This window comes from Oxyura jamaicensis, chromosome 3 (genome assembly GCF_011077185.1).
Source record: "Oxyura jamaicensis isolate SHBP4307 breed ruddy duck chromosome 3, BPBGC_Ojam_1.0, whole genome shotgun sequence".
NCBI classification, from domain to species: domain Eukaryota; kingdom Metazoa; phylum Chordata; class Aves; order Anseriformes; family Anatidae; genus Oxyura; species Oxyura jamaicensis.
The window spans coordinates 118,253,027-118,277,418 of NC_048895.1; the positions used below are offsets into that span (position 1 = coordinate 118,253,027).

A 24,392-nucleotide genomic window follows, 5' to 3' on the forward strand; every position below is an offset into this window, starting at 1 on the left:
GGGGGGGAGGGGGGAGGAGCGGGGAGCCCGGACCGGGCGGGGGCGCGTCCCGGTGCGGGTCCCGGTGCCGGTGCCCAGCGCCCGCTCCCCGGTGCAGGATGATCACGGACGTGCAGCTCGCCATCTTCGCCAACATGCTGGGCGTGTCGCTGTTCCTGCTGGTCGTGCTGTACCACTACGTGGCCGTCAACAACCCCAAGCGCCACGACTGAGCCCGGTGAGCGCCCGCACCGGGCCGGGCCGGAGCCCCCGCGTGTCCCCACCCCGCGCCCGGCACCGCGGTGGGGGTGGGACGGGACCGCGGAGCCTCCCCGCCGCCGCCCCCGGCACCGCCTCCACCAGCACGGGCTGGACCAGGCCCGGCCCGCCTGGCCTCGGGCACCTCCTAGTCCCCCCGGGCAGGAAGGCCTGGCCCTGGCCCTGTCCCCTCCCTGCTCTTGTCCCTGTCCCCATCCTCGTCCCTGTCCCCTCCCTGATCTTGACCCTGCCCTGCCCCTATCCCTGTCCCCATCCCTGTCCCCTCCCCATTCTTGTCCCTGTCCCCTCCCTGCTCTTGACCCTGCCCTGCCCCTATCCCTGTCCCCATCCCTGTCCCCTCCCCATTCTTGTCCCCGTGCCATCCCCGTCCCCTCGTCCCCGTCCCCACTCACTCTCTCCTCCCGCAGGCCGGAGCTGCGCTGACCGACCGACCGACCCGCGCCATGCTGGCCGTGGAGGCGCCCCGCGCCCACCCGCCGTGCCGCGTGGCACCGCGCACCGGGCCTGGTCCCGCCGGGTGTTAACAGAAACACGATACGAGACAAAACCGTGTTATGTAAAAATACCTCCCGCCGGCCTGCGGGGTGAGCGCGGCGGCTCCCGGCACCGGGCACGGTGCCGAGCGCGCCGGCGGCTGCTGCGGCTCCGTTGCGCCGTCGATCCCGGGCTGGGTGCGGGCGCGCGGCCGTGGCGGGTGAGGGGCCGGCGCTGGTGGCCGCAGTCAGGCCTCGGCGCAGAAGGAGAGGAGCTGCCGGCAGGAGCGGAGCGAGGGGCAGCCGGAGACGGGGCTGGGCGGGCGCTACAAGGCAGGAGAGCGGGTGGGGACGGGCTGCGGGACGAGCCCCCCGCCTGCCCGGCAGCCCCCCGCTGCGCCCGGGGCCGTACCTGGGGGCGCAGGCCCTCGCCCAGCAGCTGCTCCATGCTCTGCGACCCCGCGATGGGGACCGGGGCCGCCTGGCAGGGCCCTGCGGGGACAGAGAGCGGGATGAGGGTCCGGGGCCGGGTGGGCGAGGGCCCCGCCTGTGACGTGGGTGCGGGCCCTACCTGTGGGGCTTTGCGGGGCGCAGGGCCCGCCGTGGCCGTGCCTCTGGGCTGGGAGGGCTGCGGTGCTCCCGGGGCAGAGCGCAGGCAGGCTCTGGGTGGGCGCCGCTCCCTTCCTCCGCACCGGGATCCTGCTGGGGCGGGCGGGGAGCGCCCCCGGGCTGCAGAGAACCGCACGGGGCTCCTGAGGGCGCGGCGGGCACCTCCGGGCGCCCTGCGGCACCGGCCCTGCCTTCCCCCGGGGATGTGGCCGGGGCTCCTGCAGGCTCGGCGTCAGCGCAGGAGGCACCGTGGCGGTGCCAGCACCTACCCGGGCTGCTCCGGGGCTCTCCGGGTGTTCAGATTCTTCGGGAGCAGCTGCACGGGGAGAGGAGAGGAGAGGAGAGGAGAGGAGAGGAGAGGAGAGGAGAGGAAGGCATCAGGGTGCTGCGGCTGGGCTGCGCGGGGGGACCAACCCCTCCTGGCTCAGCCGGGGGTAGCGGCTGTGCCGTTGCCCAGGCGCGTGTCCCTCGGTCCCTGGTGCTGCCGGGGCCCAGCCCCCGCCCGTGCTGGCACCCAGCGGTTACCTGCAGCAGCGTGGTGCTGTGCGTGGCCACCGGCTCCCCGCCGCCGCCGTGCTGCGCCTCCCGCAGTCCGTGGCTGGTGCCCGTCACCGTCCCTGCCTGGGCGCCTGCCAGCAAGGACCCTGCGTGAGAAAGGAGATGGCCGATGAGGGGCTGGCACCCACCGCGCTCCATGGCACCACGTCCAGGACCCCCTCTGCTGCACCAGGAGCCCCGGTGCCAGATCCCAGAGCTGCTGGTGTGGGATCAGCCCGCGCCTGGATGCTGCGCGGGGACACGGAGCTGGCACGCAGGGACAGAGTCTGTGCCTGTGTCTTGCGTGGTGGCCAGGGCGTGCCGCTGTCCCCGAGGGGTGCCACTGTCCCCGAGGGGTGCTGCTGTCCCCGGGGCTCTCCCGCAGCCCTGCAGCAGGCCCAGAGCCCCCTGTCCCCGCAGCTCGCCCCCTTGGCCCCTCGCCCAGCAGGAGCCCCCATGCTCGGCTTCAGCACCTCCGTGCCTGAGGCGCTGCTCTTGGAGCACACGGTGGCCCCCAGGGAAGCACAGACGGCCCCCGGAGGGGCAGGGAACGGGACCAGCCCTGGCCCCACACAGCACAGCTCCTCGGCAGCCCCCGGCACAGCGGGGACAGGCGGTCCCGGTCTGCTCCCCACCAGCCCCGGGCACTCGAGTCCTGCTCGGCCTCTGCTGCCGGAGGTGACGGCACCTTCCTCCGTGTGCCTCGGGCACTGTCCCCATCCTGCCCGGGCTGTGCCGGAGCTCTGTGCGGTGCGGAGCTGGGCGGCAGCCCCTGGCAGGCAGCACCGACCCCGCTGAGCTGCTGGCTCCGTGCTGCACCAGCTCCTTTTTGGCAGCCGAGCTGGGCTGGCGAGCCGCCCTCGTGCCAAGCGCAGCTGCGGGGTGGGAGCGCGGCGGGCGCGGGCCCGGGGCTGGCAGGAGCTGCCTGAGCAGCTGCTGGAATGCCGGCGGGGGGACGGCGACGGGCGGCAACCAGCACAGCATGGGGACGGCGCTGCTAATGGGAAACAGGGCGCTGGAGCGAGAAGAAAGCAGCGCAGACACGGCCCCAGAGCCACAAGGACAGGGCTGCGGCCGCAGACAAAGCCCTTGGCCCCCGCGAGATGTCAGCGGCCGTGATGGAGGAGGGCTGTTAATGAGCGAGCGCGTGGCAGCGGCTGCGAGCGTGCAGCGGTGGCAGCAGAGCGCGGAGCCCCGGGCAGCAGCATGGGGAGCTCGCTCTGCACCGGGTGCCCACGAGCTGCCACGCTTGCCTTGCCTCGTTCCCCCTCCTGGCCCCGAGGGTGTGACGGGTTCTGAAGCAAGCGGCTGAAGATGCGGCGAGGGAGAGCAGGGCGAGGGAAGGCACGGCGGGCAGCACGCCAGGCACCAGCTGGTCCCGTGGGTGCAAAAAACCCAACCCAACGCGACGGGTACGCGGCCAGCAGAGGTGGCAGGAGCAGCGGGAGGGCACGGGGAGCACCAGCACCAGCACCAGCACCAGCACGCCGTCTGTGAGATACCAGGAGAGCTGAGGGCTGCAGGGAGCAGCTGCCTGTGCAGCCCCAGGGATGAGGGCTGGGCCCTCCTTGGACTCCGGCCGAGCTGTCGGGATCCTGGGCAGAGGAAACGGGGCTTGCCCAGTGCACGGCGCGGGGCAGTCGGGGGCACGCAGGAAATGGGGGCGAGCCGTGAACACGAGCAGACCCCTGCAGGGTGAGCCACTGGCTCGGTGGAGCTGAGGGAGCGTTCTGGGAGCACAGAAACCCCTCCTGCGTGGGGGCTTGGGTGGGCAGCGACAGAGCTCGGGTGTCGGCTCAGAGGAAGCAGCTGGGGAAGGGATGAGCCTGGTGCCGGTTGGGGCTGGAGGGGCAGGATGTCCTCCGTGTCCCCTGCGTGCTGACCCCGCATCCTGTGCAGGGTGGCAGCGTCTGTCCCCTTCCGCACAGCCACAGCAGCGTGCGCAGGAAGGGGCAGGAGGGGACGCACCGGGGCAGCCTCCTGCCCTGTGCCACCACAGCTCACCGCAGTTCACCACCACCTGGCTGGATCTGAGCGTCCCCGTTTCCGTTTCCCGGCTGCCTGGGGAAGGAAGAGCGGGTGGCAGCATCCCGGCCCCGCCAGGGGACAGGGGCAGTGCGGAGGGCAGGCGGCGAGGGGCTGGCACGGCTGCGGGGCCGCACGTCACCAGCTCGAGCTGCCCGGCAAAGCCACACTAACACCAAAGCCGAGCCGGTGTAACCGCGAGCAGCACCGTGTTAAGGGGTGCCCGGCTGCCACCGAGACGCAGCAGGCACACGCCAGGCACGCGCCAGGTCGAGCTGCCATCGGGGTCCTTGTCCCAGGAGCGGCGCAGCCGGAGCCCCACCAGCTTCCCCTGGCATTGTGCCGGCGCTCGCAGCCTGCGCTGCCGGCTCCAGCGGCCCGGCTTCCGGGCTCCGGGTGGACAGAGCGTGCCCGGCAGAAGGAACAGACGCTACAACGTGCCCAGGGGAACATGAACCTTTTATTTCCTCCCCGCCACATTCTCACAGCAGGGGAGAAACGGCCGCTACAGAGCGCTGGGAAGCACACACACAGGACGAAGCCACGCGCCACGCAGGCGGAGCACAAGGAGCACGCCGACGGTCGGAGCGGCGCCTCCACACCACACAGCCGCAGTCACCCCCAGTCACACCGGCCGCCCCTCTGCCCCACGGCACCGAGGATGCCCGCTCACACGCCGGGGCCTTTGGGAGCACGGGGCCCACCGGCGCCGGGAGCCCTGTGGCAGCCCGGGGCTCGCTGCCAAGCCCCCGTCTGCCACACGCCGCTGCCTCAGCCAGCAGCTTGGGGCACCGCAGCTTCGCCTGACACCACCCAGCACCCTGCCACAGCACTGCGATCACGCTGTTCTGCCACCCCAGTGTGGTGCAGCCGATGCAGGGCTGCATCTGTGCCTCCAAGCCGTGCAGGGGGCTCGGTGCCGCCAGCTGGCCCCAGCGAGCCGCCACGGCTCAGCCCCGTGGCGCCCACAACAGAGTTGTGCCGTGACAGAGCCACGCGCCACAACTGGCTGCGCCTCAGCAGGTGCCTGGGCAGGAGAAAGGCACTTTGGTGTGACACCCCACGGGCCTAGGGAGCAATCTGGGTGGCGGAGGCTGCAGGTTTTCCGCGCTGGCCTCTCCAGAAACCACTGTGCTCTGCCCCCCACACAGCAATCCAGTCAGCCCGGGGCCGCCGGCACAGAGGGGACTGTCGCGCCAGGCAGCCCGCGGCGAGCGCAGTCCCTGTGATCTGCTGCGACAGAAGCAGGGGCTGCAGAGCAACTAGGGGGGGAGCTCGGCCGGGCCCTGCAGCCCCCACAGCGGCGCGGCCGATGGCGTCAGGGGTCTCGCTGTGCCGCGTCTGTCCCGGCCCAGGTGCGGCCGCTCCGCTGGGGCCGGAGCGCCGAGCTGCGCCCTGTGTCCAGGGCCCTTCCGAGGAGACGGGGCGGCCGGTCACACGCACTTCTTCCACTCAAAACCACTTTTGTTACGTCAAAGCAAACAGTTACGCCGGCACCGAGCTCTCCTCAGGGCTGCGGCTTCGCACAGCAGCTCGACAGGCACTGCACCATGTGCGCGAGAGGCCCCCAGCCCAGCTTACCTCTGACCGGCGCTGGGGCTTTCGCACCGCCCGTCTGCGGGCCCTGGCCGTCCGCGGCTGGGGCGCGGGGCCGGCTGCAGCCGAAGGAGAAGCTGGGTGAGGCTTTGATCTGGGGCGAGTCCTGCTGGCTGCTGCCACTCCCGCTGGTGCCGTTGCTGAAGCTGTGTGTGCGGCACAGGGCGTTATCCGAGGCCGAGGTCGGGAGCCCTCTGCGAGGGGAGAAGCGGCAGCCTCAGCCCCCGGCCAGCGACGGCGCAGGCACCGAGCAGGGGGTGATGCCCCTGCTTTGGACGCCCCATCTGGGGGTGCTGAGGGTGGCGACAGAGCCCCTGTCCCCGAGCGGAGCCGAGCATTGCGCACACGTCACAGCCGCGGGGCAGCAGCATCGCACTGCAGCCCCACGTCCCTCACCCCGATCCCAAACCTGCCTGCACCGCTGCGGGGCCAGGCTGGGGAGGCTGCGGAGGAGAAGCAGACGAGGCGCCGGCCCTCCGCAGGCGATCGCTGCCCAGGTTACCAGGCTGGTAAACCCCAGGTGGATCCACAGCTCAGCGCCACAGCTCAGCGCCACAGCTCAGCGCCACAGCTCAGCCCCACACCTCACCCGTGTGCCCCCCCGCCCACCGGGGGCACCGACCTCTGCAGGTCTCACACCTCCACAGGGGCGAGCACCAGCCCTTGCCAAGCAGGGAAGCCAACAGGCCGCGGGGCGACTCGCTCTGTGCATGCTCATCCGGCCCGACCGGGTCCCTCCTGCGGCCCCCCAACGCTGCCGGGCCCTTACGTGGTGCTCCTGGGAGGGCTGCGGGCGCCTCTCCTCCGCACGCAGCCGGCGGCGCCCCTGGTGCCGCGCACGTGCTTCAGCATCCAGGCCCGCAGGTTGCTGAGGCAGCTGTGCTCCGACAGGACGATGCGCGGCCACGGGTTGCACTCTGCCATGTCCAGCGCTGCCACGGCCAGGGCTCTGCCGACCTGCCGGGGCGAGAGGCAGCCCGTGAGAAGCAGCCGAAGAACCCAGCCCCAACAGCCCCAGAGCTCGTTTCAGAGCCCAGCAGCACGAGTGTTCCCACAGGGACCCTGCTCCTCGGTGTATGCGTGGGGAAGGCGGGGGCCCACGGCCCGGGGACCTGCTGCCCACCACTGCCGTGCCGGCGGTGCAGGGAGCCTGGGTGCACGCAGGGTGGCCGCGGCCAGCGGGGCAGGCGGGTGGTGCAAGGCCTGCGCCTTCCTCGCGGAGGCAGGGGAGCACAAACAGGAGGGAACGGGGACGTGGTGGTGCAGCTGCAGGGGGGGCAGGACCGCACCGCGCGGGGCTTGCCGTTACCTGCTCAAAGAGCTCCACAGTGTACTTGGAGGGGAAGGCGGGGGGCGGCGGGGGGCTGGCACGCCCGTTGTCGTGGCAGGCCACCGGGATGCTGTTCACCGAGCGCCCCGTGTTGTAGTTGCACTCCAGCGTGTAGCTGTGGAGCAGAGGGAAGCCTGCCTCAGCCCCCGCCTGTCCGAGCGCAGCCGCGCCGCCGGTGCCTCCCAGCAGTGTGTGCTGGCACAGCAGCACCACGCGCCGAGCACCGCGTCTCTGCACCGGGGCTGCCGAGCGGGGCTCCTGGTGCCACCCGCCGCAGGCGCTGCCATTTCTTGTCTGCGGAGGTGGGAGCAAATAAAAAGCAGCTGGCCATGCCGAGGACAGGGGGTGCCTGGCGTGCGGCATGGGACCAGGGCAGGGGGCTGAAATGCAACGCAGAGCAGGGACCTGTGAGGGGGCTGCGGCGGGCGGCGATCTCTGAGCAGGGAGCCCAGGGAGTGAAGGCGCCGGCTGCTTCCCGACACCGCAGCCACCAGGGACAGCCCAAGCGCTGCCTTGCCGGGGTCAAGCAACCACCAGATTCTCTTCAGCTGTCCCGGGGTTTGCAGCCACTGCTGGTGAGCTCGCACTGAGGGCAGGACAGCAGGGGTCAGTGGGCAGCACAGCACCCCACGGCCCCGCGCTGGGCAGGCTTTGAGCGGGCCGCGGGGAGGCTGAGGGGCACGGGAGGAGAGCCGAGGACATCGCCTGGTCCCTGGTCTGAGGCAGGGTGACCTGGGGCTCTGTGCCTGCGGAGCACCGGCAGTGGTGCTGAGCAAGGCGGTTAAGGCACCGCCACCATCTCCGGGACCCGCAGGGCGCCCCGCAGCCCTGCCCTGCACACAGCCTGGCAGACGGAGCCGCGACGCCGCAGCGCTGTCAGCCCTGCCCACTAGTGACAACAAAGAAGTGCTGACCCTCAGCGCGCACATCGCGACCCGGGCAGGGCGGGCACAGACCCTGCGGGCTCCTCTCCTGGCGCAGCGGGGCTGCCGCCTGCCGTGACCAACCGCGCTCCCCCAGGGGGGATCCCCTGTGCGCAGCACCCCCGGCCAGGTACGGGCAGGGCACGCGGGCACCCAACGCACGGTGTGCAGCCTCGCCTTCCGAGCTCCTCTAACATGGGACCAGGAGGTGTTGCTGAGCGCAGCTGCTGCTGATCTTGTGCTTACAGCAGGGAACGGGCTGGGACCCAGCAGGCTGGGGCAGCCTCGGCTGCAGTGATCATGCCACGGGGAGCTTGGTGTCCCGACAGAAGGCAAGGCAAAAGGCAGGAGGCAGCCCTGGGCTGCGGGAGAGCGCGACGCTCCTTCAGGGATCTGCCCGGGACAGGCCCCGGGGCTGCAGCCCTGGGAGGGGTGCAGGAGAGCAAACCATGCCCAGAGCAGCCCCCCCGCAGGGCGCCAAGGGGGGGGACACGGAGCTGCTGACTGAACTCGGGGACAGAGGAAGCGCACAGGAGGTGACAGAAGGGACCAGCAGAGGGGGCTTGGGAAGCCAAGGCCCGCCTGGAGACGGGTGTGGTGAGGGACGTGAAGGGCAAGCGGGTCCTGCAGGGACTGGGGGCAGGAGGCTGGAGCAGGAGCGTGTCCCCGTGGCGGGCAGCACGAGGCACCGCGGGTGGCACTGGCAGGACACAGCTCGACGTGCGGCTGGCGATCCCCAGCGGGCGCTGGCGGAGGCTCTGGGGACCACAAGGCATCGAGTGTTCTCTGGGACGTGGTGAAGGGAGTCCTGGGCACCGCTTCCGACCCATGCAGGACAAGAGCTCAAGAGCAGCTGGCACGGACGGATGGGGGGAGGAGAGCCCCCCCGGCAGGCTGGGGCACCCTGGGTGTCAGGACCAGCTCCGTGGGTGAGCGGGGTGCACAGCTTCGGGCTGTGGCAGCCTCACAGCTGAGGGACAGGCCATGTGCAGAGACATCTGGCTGGAGACATCCCCAGCGGGGCACCCGGCCTGATCTGGGGCTTTGTTTACTGTGCTTCCAGTGGTGACCACGCTGCCGCCCTCCTCCTGCCTTCCGTAAGGCATAGGCCGGCCGCAGGAAGGGTCTCGTTTTGTGCAGCGCGATGCTTCTTGGTCTGCCACACTTCAGAGAGCGAGCGAGGCAAACAAGGCCGGGGCTTCAGCAAACGCCCCTGTGGCAGTTCTTCCTCCCCTGCTCCTTGGGGTCCGCGTAGAAAACACGCAGCGACCGGGGTCCCCTTCCTCCACAGCTTTTCCAGGTGCTGTCTTGCATTGTGCAGTTGCAGCTTTGACGTCTGTCCCCCAGCATTTTCAGGTTGTGAGTGCACAGGGGGACACGGCTGGGACACGAGGAGGACTGGTTAGCTGCGGCGGGGAGGGAGGGAGGGAGGGAGGGTCCGTCCCCACACTCAGACACGGGGAGAGCAGCTGGGCCGCGGGGAGCCCATGACAGAGAGATGCTGAATGAGCAGCGGGGGTGTGTGTGGGGGGAATCTGCCTGGAGATGGGTGCAGGGAGGAAAACCACCCCGAGGGGAGGAGAATGCAGCAGGGATCCCCTCGGAACCCTGATGTCCTGAGGTGCTGCAGACACAGGTGCCACGTCCTCTTAAACCCCCCTGGTCACCACTGGAAGGGGCCGGGGGATCCCTGACGGGTGGAGAAAGCTAAACGTTGGATCTGCTGCAGAGAAGGCCAGGACAACCGGCCCCTCGCCCCGGGAGACGGCGGGCGAGCCCTCCTGCAGCGCGTCTGGGTGCTTGGACCCGAGGAGCTGCTGGGGGCTGTCAGCAGCATCCCCTGCACAAAGTGATCCGTGACATCCGCGCGGTTACTGCGGCAGCCCCGGCTCTCCATGCAGACATGGCACCAGCAAGAGCTGAGGAGAGGGGGAGGGAGGAAGGACGAGACCAGAACCGCGGCCCCTGCTGTCCCGGCGCAGCCCAAGCCAGCGGTGAACCGGCCCTCAGAAAGCAGCTGCTCCGAGGGCAGCACCTCCCGGGGGAGGTCCAGGGCTGCCAGAGGCCCGGAGCTGCTTCCACAGCTCCTCGACCCCCAGACTCCTGGGGAACGGGGAATCTGCCGAGGACGCGTCGCATGCCTGCCTCCGTGGTGTCTGCCATGGGTGCCTGCTGCAGACAGGGGCACGACAGGCTCGGTCCGCTCCGGCCATCTCTGTGCTCCCAGCAACCACAACACAAACAGTCCAAAAATACCACATTGAGGCTGAAAAGAGGCACTTGGCTGCCATAGATGAGAAGAATGTCCCCAGCCTGCATACCACAGCAGTCGGGCGTGAGAGAGCTGCGGAAGGGGAGCCCCCCACAGCCGAACAAGTTTTGATGAGAGCCAAACACACACACACACCGGGAAGGACTCCGGAGAGCGCCAAACGAGCAGCACCACAGCCAAGAAGAAGCCAGAATGGCTCCTGAGGGACACGAAGGGAGGGGAGGCGCAAGAGAAAAAGGAGAGAGGCTGCGGGCAGGACAAAGCCCATGGGTCAGGAGGGTGGCAGCACCTTGCAGGCCACCCTCAGCGACCTCCTGCATAGCGCCGAGCTCACGCTCCTCTTGGCCTGGGCAGCCCACGGGCAGCCGAGCGGCGTCAGCCCTCCCCGACAGCCGGTGGGGCCGGCTCCTCCCGGCACGGACAGCACTGAGCGCGCGGCTCTGCCTACCTGTGGATGATGCCCAAGGCTTTGTAGATGGCCACTCGCCCTGAGCCCTCCTTCGACTGCCCGTCCCGCTTGTCTTTGGCGTACATGTTCTTCTCGGAGAAGTTACAGCCCGTGAAGTCAAAGTGAGGTGAGTTCAAGGAGATGAGTTTAGGGAACAGCATGTTCTCTACCTGCGGCGCAGAGGACAGCAGGAGATGCTGGGGGAGCCCCGAGCTGCTCACCCCGTACGGGCAGAGGGGCAGCTCCCGTCCTCCCCACGCCAGGGCCCTGCGCCAGGCTGGCAGCGGGGAGCAAACCGCGGCGTGCCCCAGGGGAGGAGGAATGGCGAGGGGGTCCCGGCTCTGCTCCTGCCCTCACCTGATCGTTTTCGTCGCTGAAGCTGTTGCCGTACATGAAGCAGCCGCGCTTGGAGGCGTGCCCGTGGAGGTCGACGTAGTAGGCCAGCCCGCTGTGCTGGGGCAGGATGGTGTCGGGGAGAGGCGTCGGCCTCTTGGCGTCCTCCTCAGGGTGCTCGGCAGAGCAGCTGCCGGGGAGGATCAGCTCCGGCGCGGCGGGCGGGGGCTCCTGAGGCGAGCTGCGGCGCGTGCCGGCGCTCCAGGCGCTGGGCGAGTTGCGGAGGTTATTGGCTTTCTCCAGCTCCGACAGGGCTGCCTCGGGGCACGGGGCGCTGCCGCAGACGGACTGGTTGGAAGATTTGGTGCTGAGCAAGCTGGTGCTGAGCGGGGAGACGTACGTCCTCCAGTCGGGGGAGCCAGGCAGGACGCGGCTGTGCACGTGGTGGTAGAGGAGGACGGCTTTGGCCCCGTACACGGCAGGGTGCAGCTCGGCATCGGGGTTAAGATACTGGCGGTTCAGGTTTACCCCGCGGGAGTCGGTTCTGCGGAGAGCAGGGGGAACGTCAGGCTCTGGGTGCGGCCCCGGAGCTGCGCCCCGCTGGTTTTCCACCGAACCAAGGAGCCGTGACAGGGGAGAGGAGCCCGCGCGGCCCCCGGCGACGCTGCAGCCACGTCCCCGCCTGCTGCCAGCCACGGGGCCAGGCCGCCCGTTCCACTCACCGGTAGTGGCCTCGCGCCACCCCGTCCGGGTTGAGCATGGGGATGAGCTTGAAGACAAACATCCGCCGCAGCATCTGGGCGCGGGGGTCCTCCTCGCGCAGGATGAAGTCCAGGAAGCCGTTGAAGACAAAGCTGGAGGGCGTCTCCCCGGGGTGCACCCGGCTGCTCAGGAAGAACACCTGGGGGAAGCAAAGGGGCTGAGGGCAGGGCTCCCCCGGCTGAGGGGCCGAGGGGCCGGGCAGCAGGCAGAGCGCGGGCTCTGCAGGGCGCACAGCTCCGCACCACGCGCTGCGACCCAACAGCTTTCGGCAGCTTCTCTGCCCGGTGCCTCTGCCCAGTCCTGCCTGGAACAAGGCAGGTTACCCCTGCCTGGGACCGACGGGCAGAACCCCACGGCCCCCATCGAGGGAAACCAAAACACGCGTGGCAGAGAAGCGGAGCGGTGGCAGAGCTCCAGGGAGAAGCCCTGAAATGTCCCGCAAGCAGGGAACGAGCTAATTGCAAAGAGAACACAGAACACGTCCTGACAGCTCTTGCCCCGGAGGCAGCTTCCCATCGAGAGCTGAGAGCTGCGGCTGTGTGAGCGCAGAGGACGCTCCCTGTCCCGTCCCTCCCTCGCAGGCAGGCCTCGTGCCCAGCAGGGGCGGATGCTCCAGCACAGGGAGTGCTCCCCGTGGCTTAACAGAGCGGCAATAACACCAGGGGAACACAACAGAGCTCCTGCAATGGGAGGCGCTCGCTTTCTGTCCCCAGGAACATTCGTGTGGAGCTGCCAGCAGAGAGACCGCAGGGCTGAGGTGACAGAAATGCGCTGGGGGCTCCCAGAGGCGCCCTGCTGCCGCACCTCCGTGCAGGACCGCGGGCTCTACCTGCTCCCCGCAGGACGTGACACCCCCCAGGAGAGGAGTCCGGCAGCACCAGGTGCCAGCACCCAAGCACCGGCACAGCTGCCCTGCCGGAGCCCCGTGCCCGGCGCAGCCGCTCACCCTCTTCCCTGCAAAGCGGCGCGGCCGCGGCGTGGCCGTGTCCGGGAAGAGCTTGTCCAGCCGGGGCTCCCGCTTCTCCTGCATGCCGTGGCAGGAGGTGACGGTCAGCAGGTCAACGCGCAGCTTGTCCAGGGAGTGGCACAGCAGCTCCCGGTGGTAGTAGACGGAGTCCGGGGGGCTGCGGGGAGAGGAGACGCTCGGGGAGCCCTCGGGCAGGGGGAGGCTCCCGGCCCCGCAGCCGCAGCCCCTCCGGGGCCGTGCCCCTCGGGCCGTGCCCCCTCGCCTGCCGAGCTCGTCGCCTGCGCCCCTCACCCCCACCAGGACAAGGAGCCGCCCGCTAGGACGTGGGGTCACCCGTGCCCTGGGGTCACGCTGCCGTGATGCCCCCGGTGGGGGGAGCAGCCCTGTGGTCGGACCCGCCGCAGAGGCAGCCCGGGCCAGCAGCACAGGAGTTGTGTGGGGAGGCAGAAGGGGTCCGGGCATCCTCGAGGGCCCTGCGTGGGGTCACTCTGTGCCCCCGGGCCCGGGGGGGGGGGGGGGGGGGGCAGACAAACAGCCAGAGCAGTGCGGTGTGTGCCCGGAGCGACAGGAAGGAGCCCCCAGGACACCCGGCGCGATGGAACCGCGCGGCGCAGCAGCTCGGGGGGCTCGAGCCCATCGATGAGCGGGACTCAAGCTGCGGAATCGCCGCCAAAGCCTTGCTGATGGACCGCCGGGTTGTGAAACTCTGACAGTTCTCCATCACGGGTCAGGTGAGAACGAGCCCCTTCCAAGCAGCCCTCGCTCACCGTGCTCCTTACAGCCTGGGGTCCTGGGCCTCGGGGCCGGAGGGGCTGCACGGCAGAACCGCCTGCAGGCACCTGAAACCACCTCTGTCCTCCTCCCCCCGCCTGGGCTCTGCGTTCAGCCCTGCCTTCCAAGGGGAAATGCTCAAGATCAGGGGAACGTCTCAGGGAGCCGGGTGCTACGGCTGGCTCCTGGCAGCGAGAGCCCCATTCTAGCAGGGTAAAGAAGGGAGCAGCGGAACAGAGATGCCCTGATAGGAAGGAAGCAAGGTCGTGGCTACAGAGCGCTCGGGCCTCTGCGAGCCCCTTCTCTCCGAACAGGGAAGCAGTTCTGCTACAGCCCCAAAACCCAAGCTCAGCCACACCAAGGGGATCCCACCTCAAGCTGCCAGGCTGGCCACGAGCCCCCGCCCCTCTCTGGAAGCGCGTGTGGGGGGAGCCTTGCCGGGAGCAGCCAGCACCGCGCAGGTACCGCGAGAGCAGCGGGACCCCACCGCCAGCCCGGGCTGCTGCTGCCCTGCAGGCTGGACGACAGCCACCCCCAGCCGGGGGGCAGAGGGGGCGGCCGCGGCGCGCACCTGCTGGGAGACAAGTGCTGGCACTCCTCAAAGCGGCTGTCCAGCTGCGCCAGCATCTCCTGGCACTCTGTGTAGGAGAAGGGGTAGCAGAAGGCAAAGTAGGTGGTGGTGCCGCGGTGCTCCAGGAAGCGGTGCACGAAGGACAGCACAAACTGGGCCTCCACCATCTGGGAGAGACACAAAGCAGAGGCTGAGCAGCCAGCACGAGCGGCAGGCGGGCAGAGGCCATGCAGAGCCAGCGACAGGCACCCCACAGCCCCCCGCATGCTGGGGGGGGCCGGCAGCACGGCCCCTCGCGAAGCGAGGTCACAGCCATGACCTGGGCAGTCCCAGACCGTGTTTGCTCGTGACCCTGACGGGCCAAGCTGCTTCCTACAGACAAGGTCTGGGATTTCCCTGCCCACCTGGCCTCCTGCGGCACGTGCTCGGGTTCTCAGGGGAACGCAAAGGCCTTGCTGTGTTTTCCCTGGGCAAAGCTCTCCAGGAAACCTGGAGGGCTCGTTTTGGTGTTGTGCTCACCTGCCAGTACCCAAAGACCAGAGAACTGCCCCGTTCTGGGCTGTGTGGCAAAGCCAACGACTGCTACAGAGCTCAGCGGGACATCGTGCCTCTCCCCGGAGCTGGCACGGAGCACACCGAGCTGCCTCCTCTGCGAGTTAGGGGACGTGAGGCTCCCTCACCACCCTGCGGGGCAGGGACATGTTGGTCAGGGTTGCACCAGTGTGCAGGGAGCACAGATAGCCTGGAGCACCAGCAAGAGATTGTCCTGCGAGCACTCCCTGCCACGACTGGAGACAGAAAGTACCAGGACAAGCAAAATCCCTAGAGCAGCACATTCGAGGCCCAAGCACCTCAGTGGGCTGTGACAGCCGACCCGCTGCTGTCCCCGCTCCTACTGGGTCAGCTCCAGGGCTTCCCACCCACCCCCGGGTGCCGCACGGCTTCCTCATGGGGCACTGACATCCCCACAGCCGGGCAGAGGGGGCTGCTCGCTGGCGGTGAGCGGGAAGGAAACGACACCCGGGGGGGCAGCTCCACGCTGAGCAGGGAAACGGCCCCCAGGGGGCTGGGAAGGGCCCTGGCCGGGAACAGCACGGGGAGCAGCACAGCGCCAGCCCCATCCCAGCCCCGTCCCGGCCCCGTCCCCGCGCACCTCGAAGCTGGGCCGCTGCCGGATGCGCTCCCAGCGGGGCCGGCCGGGCAGGGTGCGCACGAAGGGGGCCATGCCCTGCGAGTACAGCCGGCTCTGCTTGTTCATGTTGAGGATGTGCAGCTTGATCAGCTTCCCCGGGGCGCCGCCGCGCACGCTGAAGTAGAACCAGGACCTGGCGGGACGGGGGGGGGGGGGGTGGGCACGGCGGGGCCGGTCGGTGGCTGGGTCGGTCGGCGCCCCCCGGCCCGGCCCGGCCCGGCCCCCCCGTTACCTGTTGCCGTTCTCGTACTCGGTGCGGGCGCAGTCGGGCCGCGTCCACACGTTGAACTCGTAGTCGGCGGGCGGCAGCGCGTCCCCCCTCGGCGGCTCCACCTGCTCCACCCGCGCCAGGTTGCCCGAGTCGAAGCGGGAGCTGAAGAGCAGCCCCCCGCACCGCACCTCCATGGCGGCCCGCCGCCCGCATCGCCCCGCCACGGCCGCCTCGCAACAGCAACGCGCGCGCCCGTTGGCCCGCCGCCCCCCAGCAACGCGCGCGCCCATTGGACGGCGCCTCGGCAACGGGCCTCACCCCCCGGTGGCCGCGCCCCCTTTTCTGACCACGCCCCCATATGACCACGCCCTCCCGTTGGCCACGCCCCCGGCGCCCCCAGGTCCGGCGGCGGCCCCGCGGGGACACGGGGCGGGGGCGGGCACGGACACGGTGTGTGTGTACCGCTGTGTGTCTGTACGGACCGGTGTGTGTGTAGGGGTGTGTGTACCGGTGATGAGCACATACCTGTAGTACACGTGTGCACATACGTGTGCTCATACCCGGCACGTGCATGGACGGGGCGTGCACGTGTGTACATGTGTGAGCACAGAGGTGTGGGGTGGGCACTGCGGGGCGTGTTCATGTGTGCACTTGGGGTGAGCACATACACGCAAAGTGTGCAAGTACACGTGTGAGCATGCACACGTGTGCACATACATGTACCTACGTGTATGCATGCACACCCCCCTCCTGTACCCGCGAGCACACGCAGCTCCCCCCACGCCCCATACCCCTGTGCACACACACACACACGTGTACACCCCACGCACTGGTGCACACACAGCTGTGTCCACAGCCACACACACGCGTGTGCATCCACACACATTTACGTGCACGTCCAGACAGGCGCAGCCACCACCGGAAGGACAGCCGCACGTGCACAGCCTCACAGCACACCCTTATGCACACTCATGCTCACACCCACAGCCCCGTGGGCACGGCCACGGCCGGAGGATGCGAGCACCAACCCCACCGCCTGAGCCCCCCCTGCCCCTGCCCTGGGGCTGCCCAGGGACCCACAGCCTGAGGCTGGGGGGTGGAAACCCCAAGGGGGCACACGGACAGCCAGGACCCCCCGGTGCCCCCCCCAGTGACCACGAGCCCCTTCCCAGCCCTGCTGGGAGCAGCTGCACACAACCAGGGGGGGAGCAGCAGGCAGCACCACCCCCTGCCCGCCTGTCCATCCACCCCGTTCCCCGCAGCCCCCCGGGACAGATGTGACAGGAGGCAGCCGGAGGACCCAGCGTGGTTCATTGCCCCCCCGTGGGCAGCAGCTGAGCGCTGGCCCCGGTGAGACCCAGGGGCAGGGAAGGGGGCGGGGGGGGTGAAACCAAATCACGGGGCGAGAGCAGCCCCGCAACAGGACCCCCGCAGCGCCGTGCGGCCCGAGGGCCCCCCCATGCTGCCGGGGGCCGCAGCCCCCCTGGTGGCTCCAGCACAGCCCCTGCAGCAGCTCAGCGTCCAGAGATCATGGCCAAGGCCCAGTCTGTGACGGCCAGGGTCGTGTTCTGCAGGTAAACCCACGAGGAGTAGGTGAAGCTCGTCAGGTGTGCTTGCAGGCAGTCCCACGACACCTCGCCGCTGCAAGAGCGAGGGGAAGGGGTTACAGGGGGGGAGACACGGGCAGCGAAGCCCCCACCCTGCTCCCCTGAGGGCAGCCCCGGGCACCCACGTGCAGGGGGTAACGGGGAGGTGCAGTTAAATGGGGGACCCCTGCGGCACTGCCCCAGCCCCGCAGCCCACAGGCAGCAGGCTCTGGGCACGGGCACCAGCACCCTCCTCCCTCGGTCCCCCCGCCAGCCCCATCAGCCACAAGGCCCCACGGGAGGGACTTCTCCCCACAGCCGGGGAGCTCAGCGCCCCACAGGGAGGCGAGGCAGAGCCGGGCCGGCAGCACCCCAGTACTCACTGGCAGGCATCCAGGCAGTGCTCCCAGCCCCGCTGCAGGGCGGCGGCACCGTGCTCCAGCAGCGGCAGCAGGCAGCTCCGCAGCAGGAAGAGCAGCAGCTCCCTGACGCACTCGGCAAAGTGCAGGACGGCCTCGGGCACCCGGGACTGGAGCTGCGGGGCCGGGGGCAGGCTGGGGTCGGAGCGCTGCGGCGGGCACCCGGCGGCACCCGGGCACAGAGCTCGCCCCCAACCCCCGTGCGCACCGCCAGGGGCTGCCCCCGGCGGCTGGGTGCATGCCCACGCTCTGGCATCGCCCAGCCCGCCCCTTGCTCCCCGGGTTGGGCCCTGCACAACACCCCGGGGACGTGGCTGTGCTGCTGGCTCCGTGCGGGAGCTGCCGCCACCTCCCTGCTACCCGGCTCCCCGGGGAACAACAAACGTCTCTGGGGCTTTGCCCGGCTCAGACCTGACGCTGCTGGGCTGAGGACTGGGTCGACTGGGCTAACTGGGGAGAGGTGGGACGCAGGCATCCGCACCCGCTGCTCTCTTCCCACCCAACACCTCGCAGGACCCCGTCCCCTCGCTGCGGACCCCGTCCCTGTGCCCTCCCCGCGCGGTGCCCCCGGCCGGCACGAGCGCAGCCCCGCAGTGCTCCCCGTCAGCCCCCGTCCTCACCCATTCGAGGAGCCAGGGCAGGTGGTCCCTGGCCCAGGAGAGGTGCGAGGAGCACAGCTCGGCGACGCGCAGCGCCAGCTCAGCCGTCTTCGCCCAGAGCAGCTGCAGAGCGGGCTGCAGGACGGCCGCCCCGCGGGAGCAGCAGGCGGGCAGGGTGCTCTCCAGCCACCTGCGGGAGAGCGGAGGCTGAGGCAGCGCCGGCTGCGCCGGCACCAACAGCAAGGTCATGGGCGCACACGTGTACCTGGAGACTGCTGCCACAGCCAGGGGAACGGGAGAACTCAAGAGCTGAGCTGAAAAGCACTTCCAGGAGCACCTGGGGAACGCTTCCCAAGCAAAAAGGGCTCCCTACAGAAAGCACCTGGTGCTGCATTAGCAACTCCACTCCCCCTCAGACGCACGCGCTGCTGCTTGACGCGAGTGCCACTGACCTGTACCCCTCCAGGGAGTAGTGGGACGCCTTCTGCCAGGCTTGCTGCGAGGCAGACAGGATGCCGGAGGAGCGGAGCACGCGAGCAGAAGTGGAGGCTGCAAGGGAAGGGAGCAGCCCCTGAGCAGCGCGTCGGTGGGGCCGCAGGGCTCTGCAGGGCTCCAAAGCTGCGGGGGGCTGCCCCCGGTCAGCCCCCGGGAGGCTCCCCGGGGACGCACAGCTCCAACTTCCCCAGGAGATCTCGGGACGAGCCCAGAGCTGACGAACTGGGGCAAGAGCTCCTGGGCCCAGAGGAACCCAGGCTAAGGCAGCCCCAGGGAAAACAGCCCGGGAGGCGTTTGGTTGCCTGCACAGCCTGCCGAGGGCTCCTCGCCCAGCCCGGCGATGTGCCCAGGACACGGACTGACAGCAGAAGGCAGCGGCACGGGGCCTGGGATGTAGGCGAGGCCGCGGGGCCTGGCTCGGAGCGGGGTGATCGCTGCTCCGGGGCGTGGGTCGCGTCCGGCCCCTCAGAGCGCTGCGCGCCGTACCCTGCAGTGAGCCGTGCGTGCGGACGTCGTGCATGAGGAAGCCGACGGCAAAGACCAGGGCGATGAGGAGCAGCCGGGACCAGGGGAAGCCGCCGCCCTTCATCTTCTGCAGCAGCACCTGGGGAGCAGCAGCACGGACCCCGTCACCTCGCTGCTCCCGAGCCCGGCAGCTCCGGCAGCAAAGGGCGCCAGGCTGAAGGGGGAGCTTTGGGCTCCTCCACTTCATGACTTTGGCCCCGTGCTTTCCTATGCCGCCTCCTCGCCCCACTCTGTGCCCTCCCCCAGCACAGAGCTTTTCCTGCAGGTGCTTTGGCCGCCACAAAGCCGGCGCCCCAGCAGCTGGCAGGGGCAGGGCCCAGCACCGCCTGTCCCCGCGTGTCCCGTGGGTGCTCTGGGGACAGCAGCAGCTCAGCCCCGGGAGCGTGGGCGGCAGGGAGCAGCCAGCCCCTGCCCGGCACGGAGCAGCCGAGGCCCGGGCTCACCTTGCAGGCGGCCTCACACGCCGCCACATCCTGCTCGCTGCCGGGCCCCCGCGCTGCCAGCTCCTCATTTGTCACCTTGAACGAGCGAACCGTCTCCTGCAGGGACTGCCGCACCTGGGGGGCAGGAGCGGCGCTGCCGAGGGGCGACGCGGCACCGAGCACCCGGTGCCCGCAGCCCCGTCCTGGTGGGACCCCGGCGGGGGCACGGGACCACCCCCAGCAGCTCGCCCTTACCTTCCTGCTGCCGTTGTCCCAGGACTCCAGCAGGTGGTTCAGGAGCAAGCTACAGGGTGGGGGGAAACACGGGCTCGGTCAGCGCCCCGAGGAACGGCGTGGCACAGCGGGGCATACAGCCCGCGGTATCGCGGCCAAGCAGCCGGAGCCACTGGGGAGACCCTGCAGGGGCACACGGCTCCGGAGAGGGGCCGGCGGTCACAGCGGCCGTGCCTCACAGCCCATGCTCTGCTCAGCCCCTGCAGCCCCGCGCGGCTGTGCCGAGCCCGCTGCTCCCGCGTGGAGGGCTTGGCAGGGTGGGCAGCGGGCAAGCGGCTCCTGGCTGGGATTGCCCTGCTTGCCACCGGCTGCCTGAGGCAGGCCAGCATCGTGCCTCAGCATCCCTGCCCGCAGGAAGCCGGCACCCAGCGGCGTGGGCACGAGGAGGCTCTGACCCCGCTCAACGTGCGGGAGCGCTGCCCGCGGGCACCCACCTGGACTGGGAGAGGTGCTTGGTGTAGAGCTGCCTCCAGACGCTGAAGCTCAGCGGGTCCACGCTCAGACACTGGCTCATGGAGGCGAGGAGCTGGAAGGAGCACAGCGCCCAGCTGCCCTCACGCTGCCGAGGGACGCGCCGTGCCCCAGTGCCTGCATCCAGCTGGACCTTGGGGGGACACGGCCCCGGCATCGCAGCCCCGTGCCCCCCGCCCCGACCTCCGCTCACCTCCTTGCGCATGGCAGGCGGGCAGCTCGGCGTGGCGCGGGACAGGAAGGAGGGGAAGTAGGTGTGCAGCGTTGCCTCCGGCCTCGCGCCCAACGCCAGCACCTTCAGGCGCGGGTAGAGCCGCCGCAGCTGCTCCTGCAGGCTGGGGGAGAGGCACAGCCTGCGGACACCGTCCCTGCCACGGGGACACCACCGTCCCCTCCCCACCACGGGCCCTGCCACGTGTGCCCTGGAGGGCCCCGCAGCCCACACCAGGGTAACCGGCTTGTGAGGCTCCGCAGCCCACGGCTGAGAGCTGCGCACGTACGGAGGCTGGGGAGCAGGAGGGAGAGCAGTGCAGCGTTCCCCCCTCACCCCGTTCTGCTTTTGGTTCACTGAACAGCCCCAGGAGCACACGAAGCAACTGCTGAGTGCTGCCGAGGCACGGAAGGTCAGGCGAGGACAGCCCACACGAGCGCTGCATCCCTCCGCCACGCACAGCCCGTGGCCTCTCCCGCCCCTGTCCCGCTGGCACTTCCCCACGCTGGCTCTGAGAGGTGCTGCCCAAGCCCCTGCCTCCCCCAGGGACCGCGTGCCCCCCACAAACACCGTGTGTCCCCCGCAGAACAGCCGAGCAAAGGGACGGGGGCGCTGACCCCACACTGCACAGCCCCACACACCCGGGGCGGCACGGCCCTACCTGGGCGACAGCGAGTTGTTGGGCATGAAGGCGAAGTCCAGGAGGGGGAAGAAGTCCTTGGGTCCGATCATGCCGAAGCCTTTGGTCAGGTTCGGGTGCATCCTGCAGGGCGACGGGGAGTGCTGTGGTGGGCCCGGCCCGTGCCGCACCGGCAGCTCCGTCCGTCCCCCCCCGGCCTCCCCCCCCCTGGGCTGGATCCCCTCTCTCTGGATCCCCTCTCTCTGGATCCCCTCTCTCTGGATCCCCTCTCTCTGGGAGCGCAGCTCAAGCAGGCGGCGCTGCCCAGCTGCCAAAATTCCTTCCCAGGGCCTGGTGCAGCCATGGGGAGGGAGGGAGGGAGGGAGGCAGCTCCCCGGGGACGGTGCAGGCGCAGCGGACGGAGCCCCTGCCCTGTCCCTGTGGCCAGGGGTAGCTTTCAGCTTCCTGCTGCACCCCGCTAACAGCGGGGCTCCCCCAGCCACGGACTCGCGGGCAAAGTACACGGGAAAAATGGTTCTGTGGGCTTCACTGTCAGTGCCCAGAAAGCGGGGAGGTGTTCGCACCCGCTGCTGGTCTTAGAAAGGTCTCATGCGCCCCGTTACTCCCCCCGAGCCTATGGATAACTGGACAGGGCTGCAGCAGGCATGGCTGGTCACGGCAGCTCGGTCGGAGACACGTGGCCAGGTGAAAGCAAGCTGCTTAAGCAGCGGCTCAGAACGAGCAGGAGGAACCACTGCACCTCCTCCTGCCCTGCAGGAGGGTTCGGCCCCGGCTCCGCTGCGCCTCTGTGGCCGGAGACCTCGGGGTGCCCACACAGGACAAGGCTGCGGGGGCTCGGGGCACGAGGCCTGGCCCCGGCACGGCCCCGGCCCCCTGACCTGCGGCACGGCCGCGCTGCCAGCGCTACGGCACGGCACTGCCCCCGCGGGGACGGGCAGCCCACGGCCACCCGGTGCCAGGAGGTCTCGGGGGAGGACTTCTTGCGCTTCTCACTGCGCTGCTTCTCACACTCAGCACGTGCGCACACACACGAGCATGGCACAGACATGAAGGCGCTAGGGCCAGGAGCCGAGACAAGGCCGAGGTTAACTCACATCAGCAGGCGGTCCAGGTAGGCAACAGCGTACGGGGAGAGCGCCTTGATCCCGAGCACCGGGAGCATCACGCCGAGCCACACTGCCGGAGAGAGCGGCCGTCAGCACGTGGGGACAAGGCCTCCCGCAGCGTCCCCGCCTGCTCGGCACGGGCAAGCTGCTCCCACCGGCACCCGGCCCCTCAGCCTCGGAGGAGGACTGGAGCCCCAGCACCGCAGCTCGTGACCACGGACGGGCCCCTGGGAGCAGCAGCCCCGCTGGAGGGGGCCCAGCGGCAGCGCCCGCCTTTGCAGCAGCGCCTGGCACAAGAGCCGAGCGTTCTCCTCCGGGACAGACGGGCTGCTGGCCGCGCAGCAAGAAGCCACTTCTCAGTGTTTACGGGGGTGACATGGTATAGCCCCGTGTATTTACACAGCTATAAACACACGGCAGCGCACAGCCCTCCGGCAGCCACGGCGGCAGCTGATGTTTAACATATATGGTTAAGAATCGGGGGCAGGCACAAGGCTTAACGAGCGGCTAATGGGAGCGATCCGGGATCCCAGACAGCAAACCGCAGCCCTGGGGGCGCCCGCTGCATCCCACCAGCACCAGCGTGCCGTCGCTGCGGCGGCTGTCCGCGGCACGGCCAGACACCCTGACCTCGAACCACCCTGCCCGGGGCCACCTCCCTGTCCCAGTGCCCCCGCTGCAGCATGCCCCAGCTCTGGACGCGCAGGCTCGCCACGCTCTCACCTCTCAGGCCTTCAGCGAGGTCGGCGAAGCCGGCTTGCCCCAGCGCCCACAGGATGGTCAGGCACTTGGCCGGCCTGTTCTGGTGGGACCGCAGCAGCTCCAGGTACTGGGGGGAGCAAGGGGCCGCGGCTCAGTGGGACGCCGGTCTGTCCGTCTCACCGCGGCACCTCCACGGGGGTGCCGGAGGCCACCACCAGCTGACCGCGGCACCAGCGGGCTCATGGCTGCCAGAGCCTGGGGACCCGTGGAAACGGCACGGGCTGGGGGTGGCACAGCCTCCGGCACCCAGCACCCACCCCCTCGGAGGAAGGGGGCACCATTCTTGCCCCATAATGTCTGCGCAGAGCTCGGCAGATGCAGCCTGCTCCCCGCTGGGGACGGCTGTGCACGGAGCACGGGCAGGGGTCGGACCCCTGGAGGCCAGCGGGACACCAGCACCCTGTGGGGCACCAGCGCTGCAGGGGGAGCGTGGGGCAAGCTCCTGCGAGCTCTGAGTGCACCAAGCGCGGGAGCCCCGTGTGCAGGGCAATGCGCAGAGCCCCCAGGGCACCTGCACTGCGAGCCCGTGAATTACTCGCTGCCAGGCCCAGAGACACGCGGGCACTGCGGGCGGGATCTCCGTGCGGGCAGAGCGGCTGGGTGCTGCTCCGGCTGCAGCCAAGCACCAGCTCGCATCCTGCTCACCTTGCCCAGGTTCGCGGTGGCGATTTTGGGCCTGTCCAGCAGCACCGCCTGGATGCAGATCCTGTACCCATGCAGGGACTCGCCTGGAAGAGCAGAGAGGGATGCGCTCAGACGCGGCCAGAAGCAGGCACCCGTTTGAGCCTCTCCCCCCTTCACCACGCTCCTCGGGTGGGGCCCCCACGGCCCTGCCCCACTCCCAGAACGACACCGGGGTGCTGATGAACCTGCCCCAGGACGGGGACAAGAGCACGGGGCTGCAGAGCCTGGCCGAGCCCTCGGCACCCAGAGCAGGCACCGCCACTGCCCCGCGGAGCCCCCGAGGGAATGGGACACGGCCACGAGCCCCAGAGCAAAGCAGCGCCTCGGGCACCTGCTCACGGCTCCCCCGTGCCAGCGCCCCCGGCAGTGCTCGTGGTGGAGAAGCAGCAGGCAGGGCCGCAGCTGCCCTCAGAGAGGCGTTGGCACCAAGTTCTCCGTAACAGCACCCTGGGGCTCCTGCTGCATCCTGTGAGCCCGGCCCAGCACCTCCCTGGGGGCACACGGGCAAGCTGCCGTCGCGCCCCACGGGGGGGACTCTGCTCTGGGCACAGGCAGCGAGCAGGGAACGCGTTCCGGCAGTCAGAAACCTCCCACCTGGGGTCTTGTCCAGCTCCTGCAGCATGGTGTAGATGCAGTGGTCGAAGAAGAGCTCCAGCACGCTGGAAGACTTTCCCAGCAGGGATTTGATGACACTCCTCAGCTCTTTGTTCACGAGGCAGTACGGATAATCTGAAGGCAACGCAGAGCACGGAGAAATTCAGTGAGCGCTGGCGCAGCCACGGAGCGAGCCCTGCCCAGCAGGTGCAGAGCGGCACCTCCAGGCCCAGAGTGCTTCTCGCAATGATCCCACCGCAGATGCTCCTAACCCAGCCCCACGTTTAGATGCTCCTAACCCAGCCC

The 24,392-nt window shown here is 69.8% G+C and overlaps 3 protein-coding genes across 18 annotated transcripts in view; 1 reads left to right on the forward strand and 2 right to left on the reverse strand.

The window, feature by feature from the left end:
• The first annotated feature begins 54 nt into the window (after nt 1–54).
• OST4 (oligosaccharyltransferase complex subunit 4, non-catalytic) overlaps nt 55–24,392 on the forward strand; it is a 25,974-nt gene continuing 1,636 nt past the window's right edge. The window contains exons 1-4 of one of the 11 annotated variants that reach the window (XM_035321523.1): nt 55–217; nt 1,358–1,364; nt 3,302–3,306; nt 5,824–5,835. In XM_035321523.1, coding sequence (XP_035177414.1) covers nt 99–212 — 114 coding nt within the window. In that variant the 5' untranslated portion in view covers nt 55–98 and the 3' untranslated portion in view covers nt 213–217; nt 1,358–1,364; nt 3,302–3,306; nt 5,824–5,835. Of the gene's footprint in view, nt 218–1,357; nt 1,365–3,057; nt 3,070–3,301; nt 3,307–3,382; nt 3,393–4,470; nt 4,493–5,823; nt 5,836–6,779; nt 6,792–8,666; nt 8,672–9,147; nt 9,153–9,804; nt 9,816–10,165; nt 10,188–12,430; nt 12,433–13,755; nt 13,766–15,883; nt 15,891–18,189; nt 18,203–18,584; nt 18,597–24,392 lie in introns of those variants that run through there. The other 10 variants (XM_035321524.1, XM_035321525.1, XM_035321526.1 and 7 more) reach the window with 10 other exon arrangements.
• Nucleotides 107–15,558, reverse strand: AGBL5 (ATP/GTP binding protein like 5). Of its 6 annotated transcripts, none has more exons than XM_035321480.1 (15): nt 15,300–15,544; nt 15,029–15,200; nt 13,876–14,042; nt 12,513–12,690; nt 11,527–11,705; nt 10,829–11,348; nt 10,472–10,641; nt 6,808–6,943; nt 6,268–6,455; nt 5,484–5,692; nt 1,866–1,984; nt 1,610–1,656; nt 1,303–1,480; nt 661–1,223; nt 107–220 (listed from the first exon to the last, which is right to left on the reverse strand). In XM_035321480.1, the coding sequence occupies exons 1-15, from the start codon at nt 15,470–15,472 to the stop codon at nt 187–189; spliced, it is 3,033 nt and encodes a 1,010-aa protein (XP_035177371.1). In that variant the 5' UTR covers nt 15,473–15,544; the 3' UTR covers nt 107–186. The 6 variants fall into 6 exon arrangements, with proteins under 6 accessions (XP_035177371.1, XP_035177374.1, XP_035177373.1 ...); XM_035321483.1 differs by lacking the exon at nt 107–220 and having other exon boundaries at nt 794–1,057; nt 1,144–1,223; nt 15,300–15,558; XM_035321484.1 differs by lacking the exon at nt 107–220 and having other exon boundaries at nt 840–1,057; nt 1,144–1,223; nt 1,303–1,460; nt 15,300–15,556.
• TMEM214 (transmembrane protein 214) overlaps nt 16,716–24,392 on the reverse strand; it is a 31,276-nt gene continuing 23,599 nt past the window's right edge. The window contains exons 4-17 of the mRNA XM_035322048.1: nt 24,087–24,221; nt 23,454–23,536; nt 22,770–22,875; nt 22,035–22,116; nt 20,962–21,063; nt 20,283–20,424; nt 20,053–20,144; nt 19,580–19,628; nt 19,346–19,459; nt 18,864–18,981; nt 18,335–18,431; nt 17,904–18,072; nt 17,248–17,399; nt 16,716–16,919 (exon numbers count right to left, since the gene is read on the reverse strand). Of these exons, the coding sequence (XP_035177939.1) occupies nt 16,793–16,919; nt 17,248–17,399; nt 17,904–18,072; nt 18,335–18,431; nt 18,864–18,981; nt 19,346–19,459; nt 19,580–19,628; nt 20,053–20,144; nt 20,283–20,424; nt 20,962–21,063; nt 22,035–22,116; nt 22,770–22,875; nt 23,454–23,536; nt 24,087–24,221 (1,568 nt within the window). The 3' untranslated portion in view covers nt 16,716–16,792. The remainder of the gene's footprint in view (nt 16,920–17,247; nt 17,400–17,903; nt 18,073–18,334; nt 18,432–18,863; nt 18,982–19,345; nt 19,460–19,579; nt 19,629–20,052; nt 20,145–20,282; nt 20,425–20,961; nt 21,064–22,034; nt 22,117–22,769; nt 22,876–23,453; nt 23,537–24,086; nt 24,222–24,392) is intronic.

Bases quoted from the DNA above. Each gene is read 5' to 3' on its own strand.
- AGBL5 (XM_035321480.1), bottom strand. From the start codon at position 15,472: ATGGAGGTGCGGTGCGGGGGGCTGCTCTTCAGCTCCCGCTTCGACTCG. The intron at 6,456-6,807 runs GTAACGGCAAGC...TCGCCCCGGCAG, and splicing joins CTGTGGAGCTCTTTGAGCAG to GTCGGCAGAGCCCTGGCCGT. The intron at 1,657-1,865 runs GTAACCGCTGGG...CTCCCCGTGCAG, and splicing joins ACAGCACCACGCTGCTGCAG to CTGCTCCCGAAGAATCTGAA.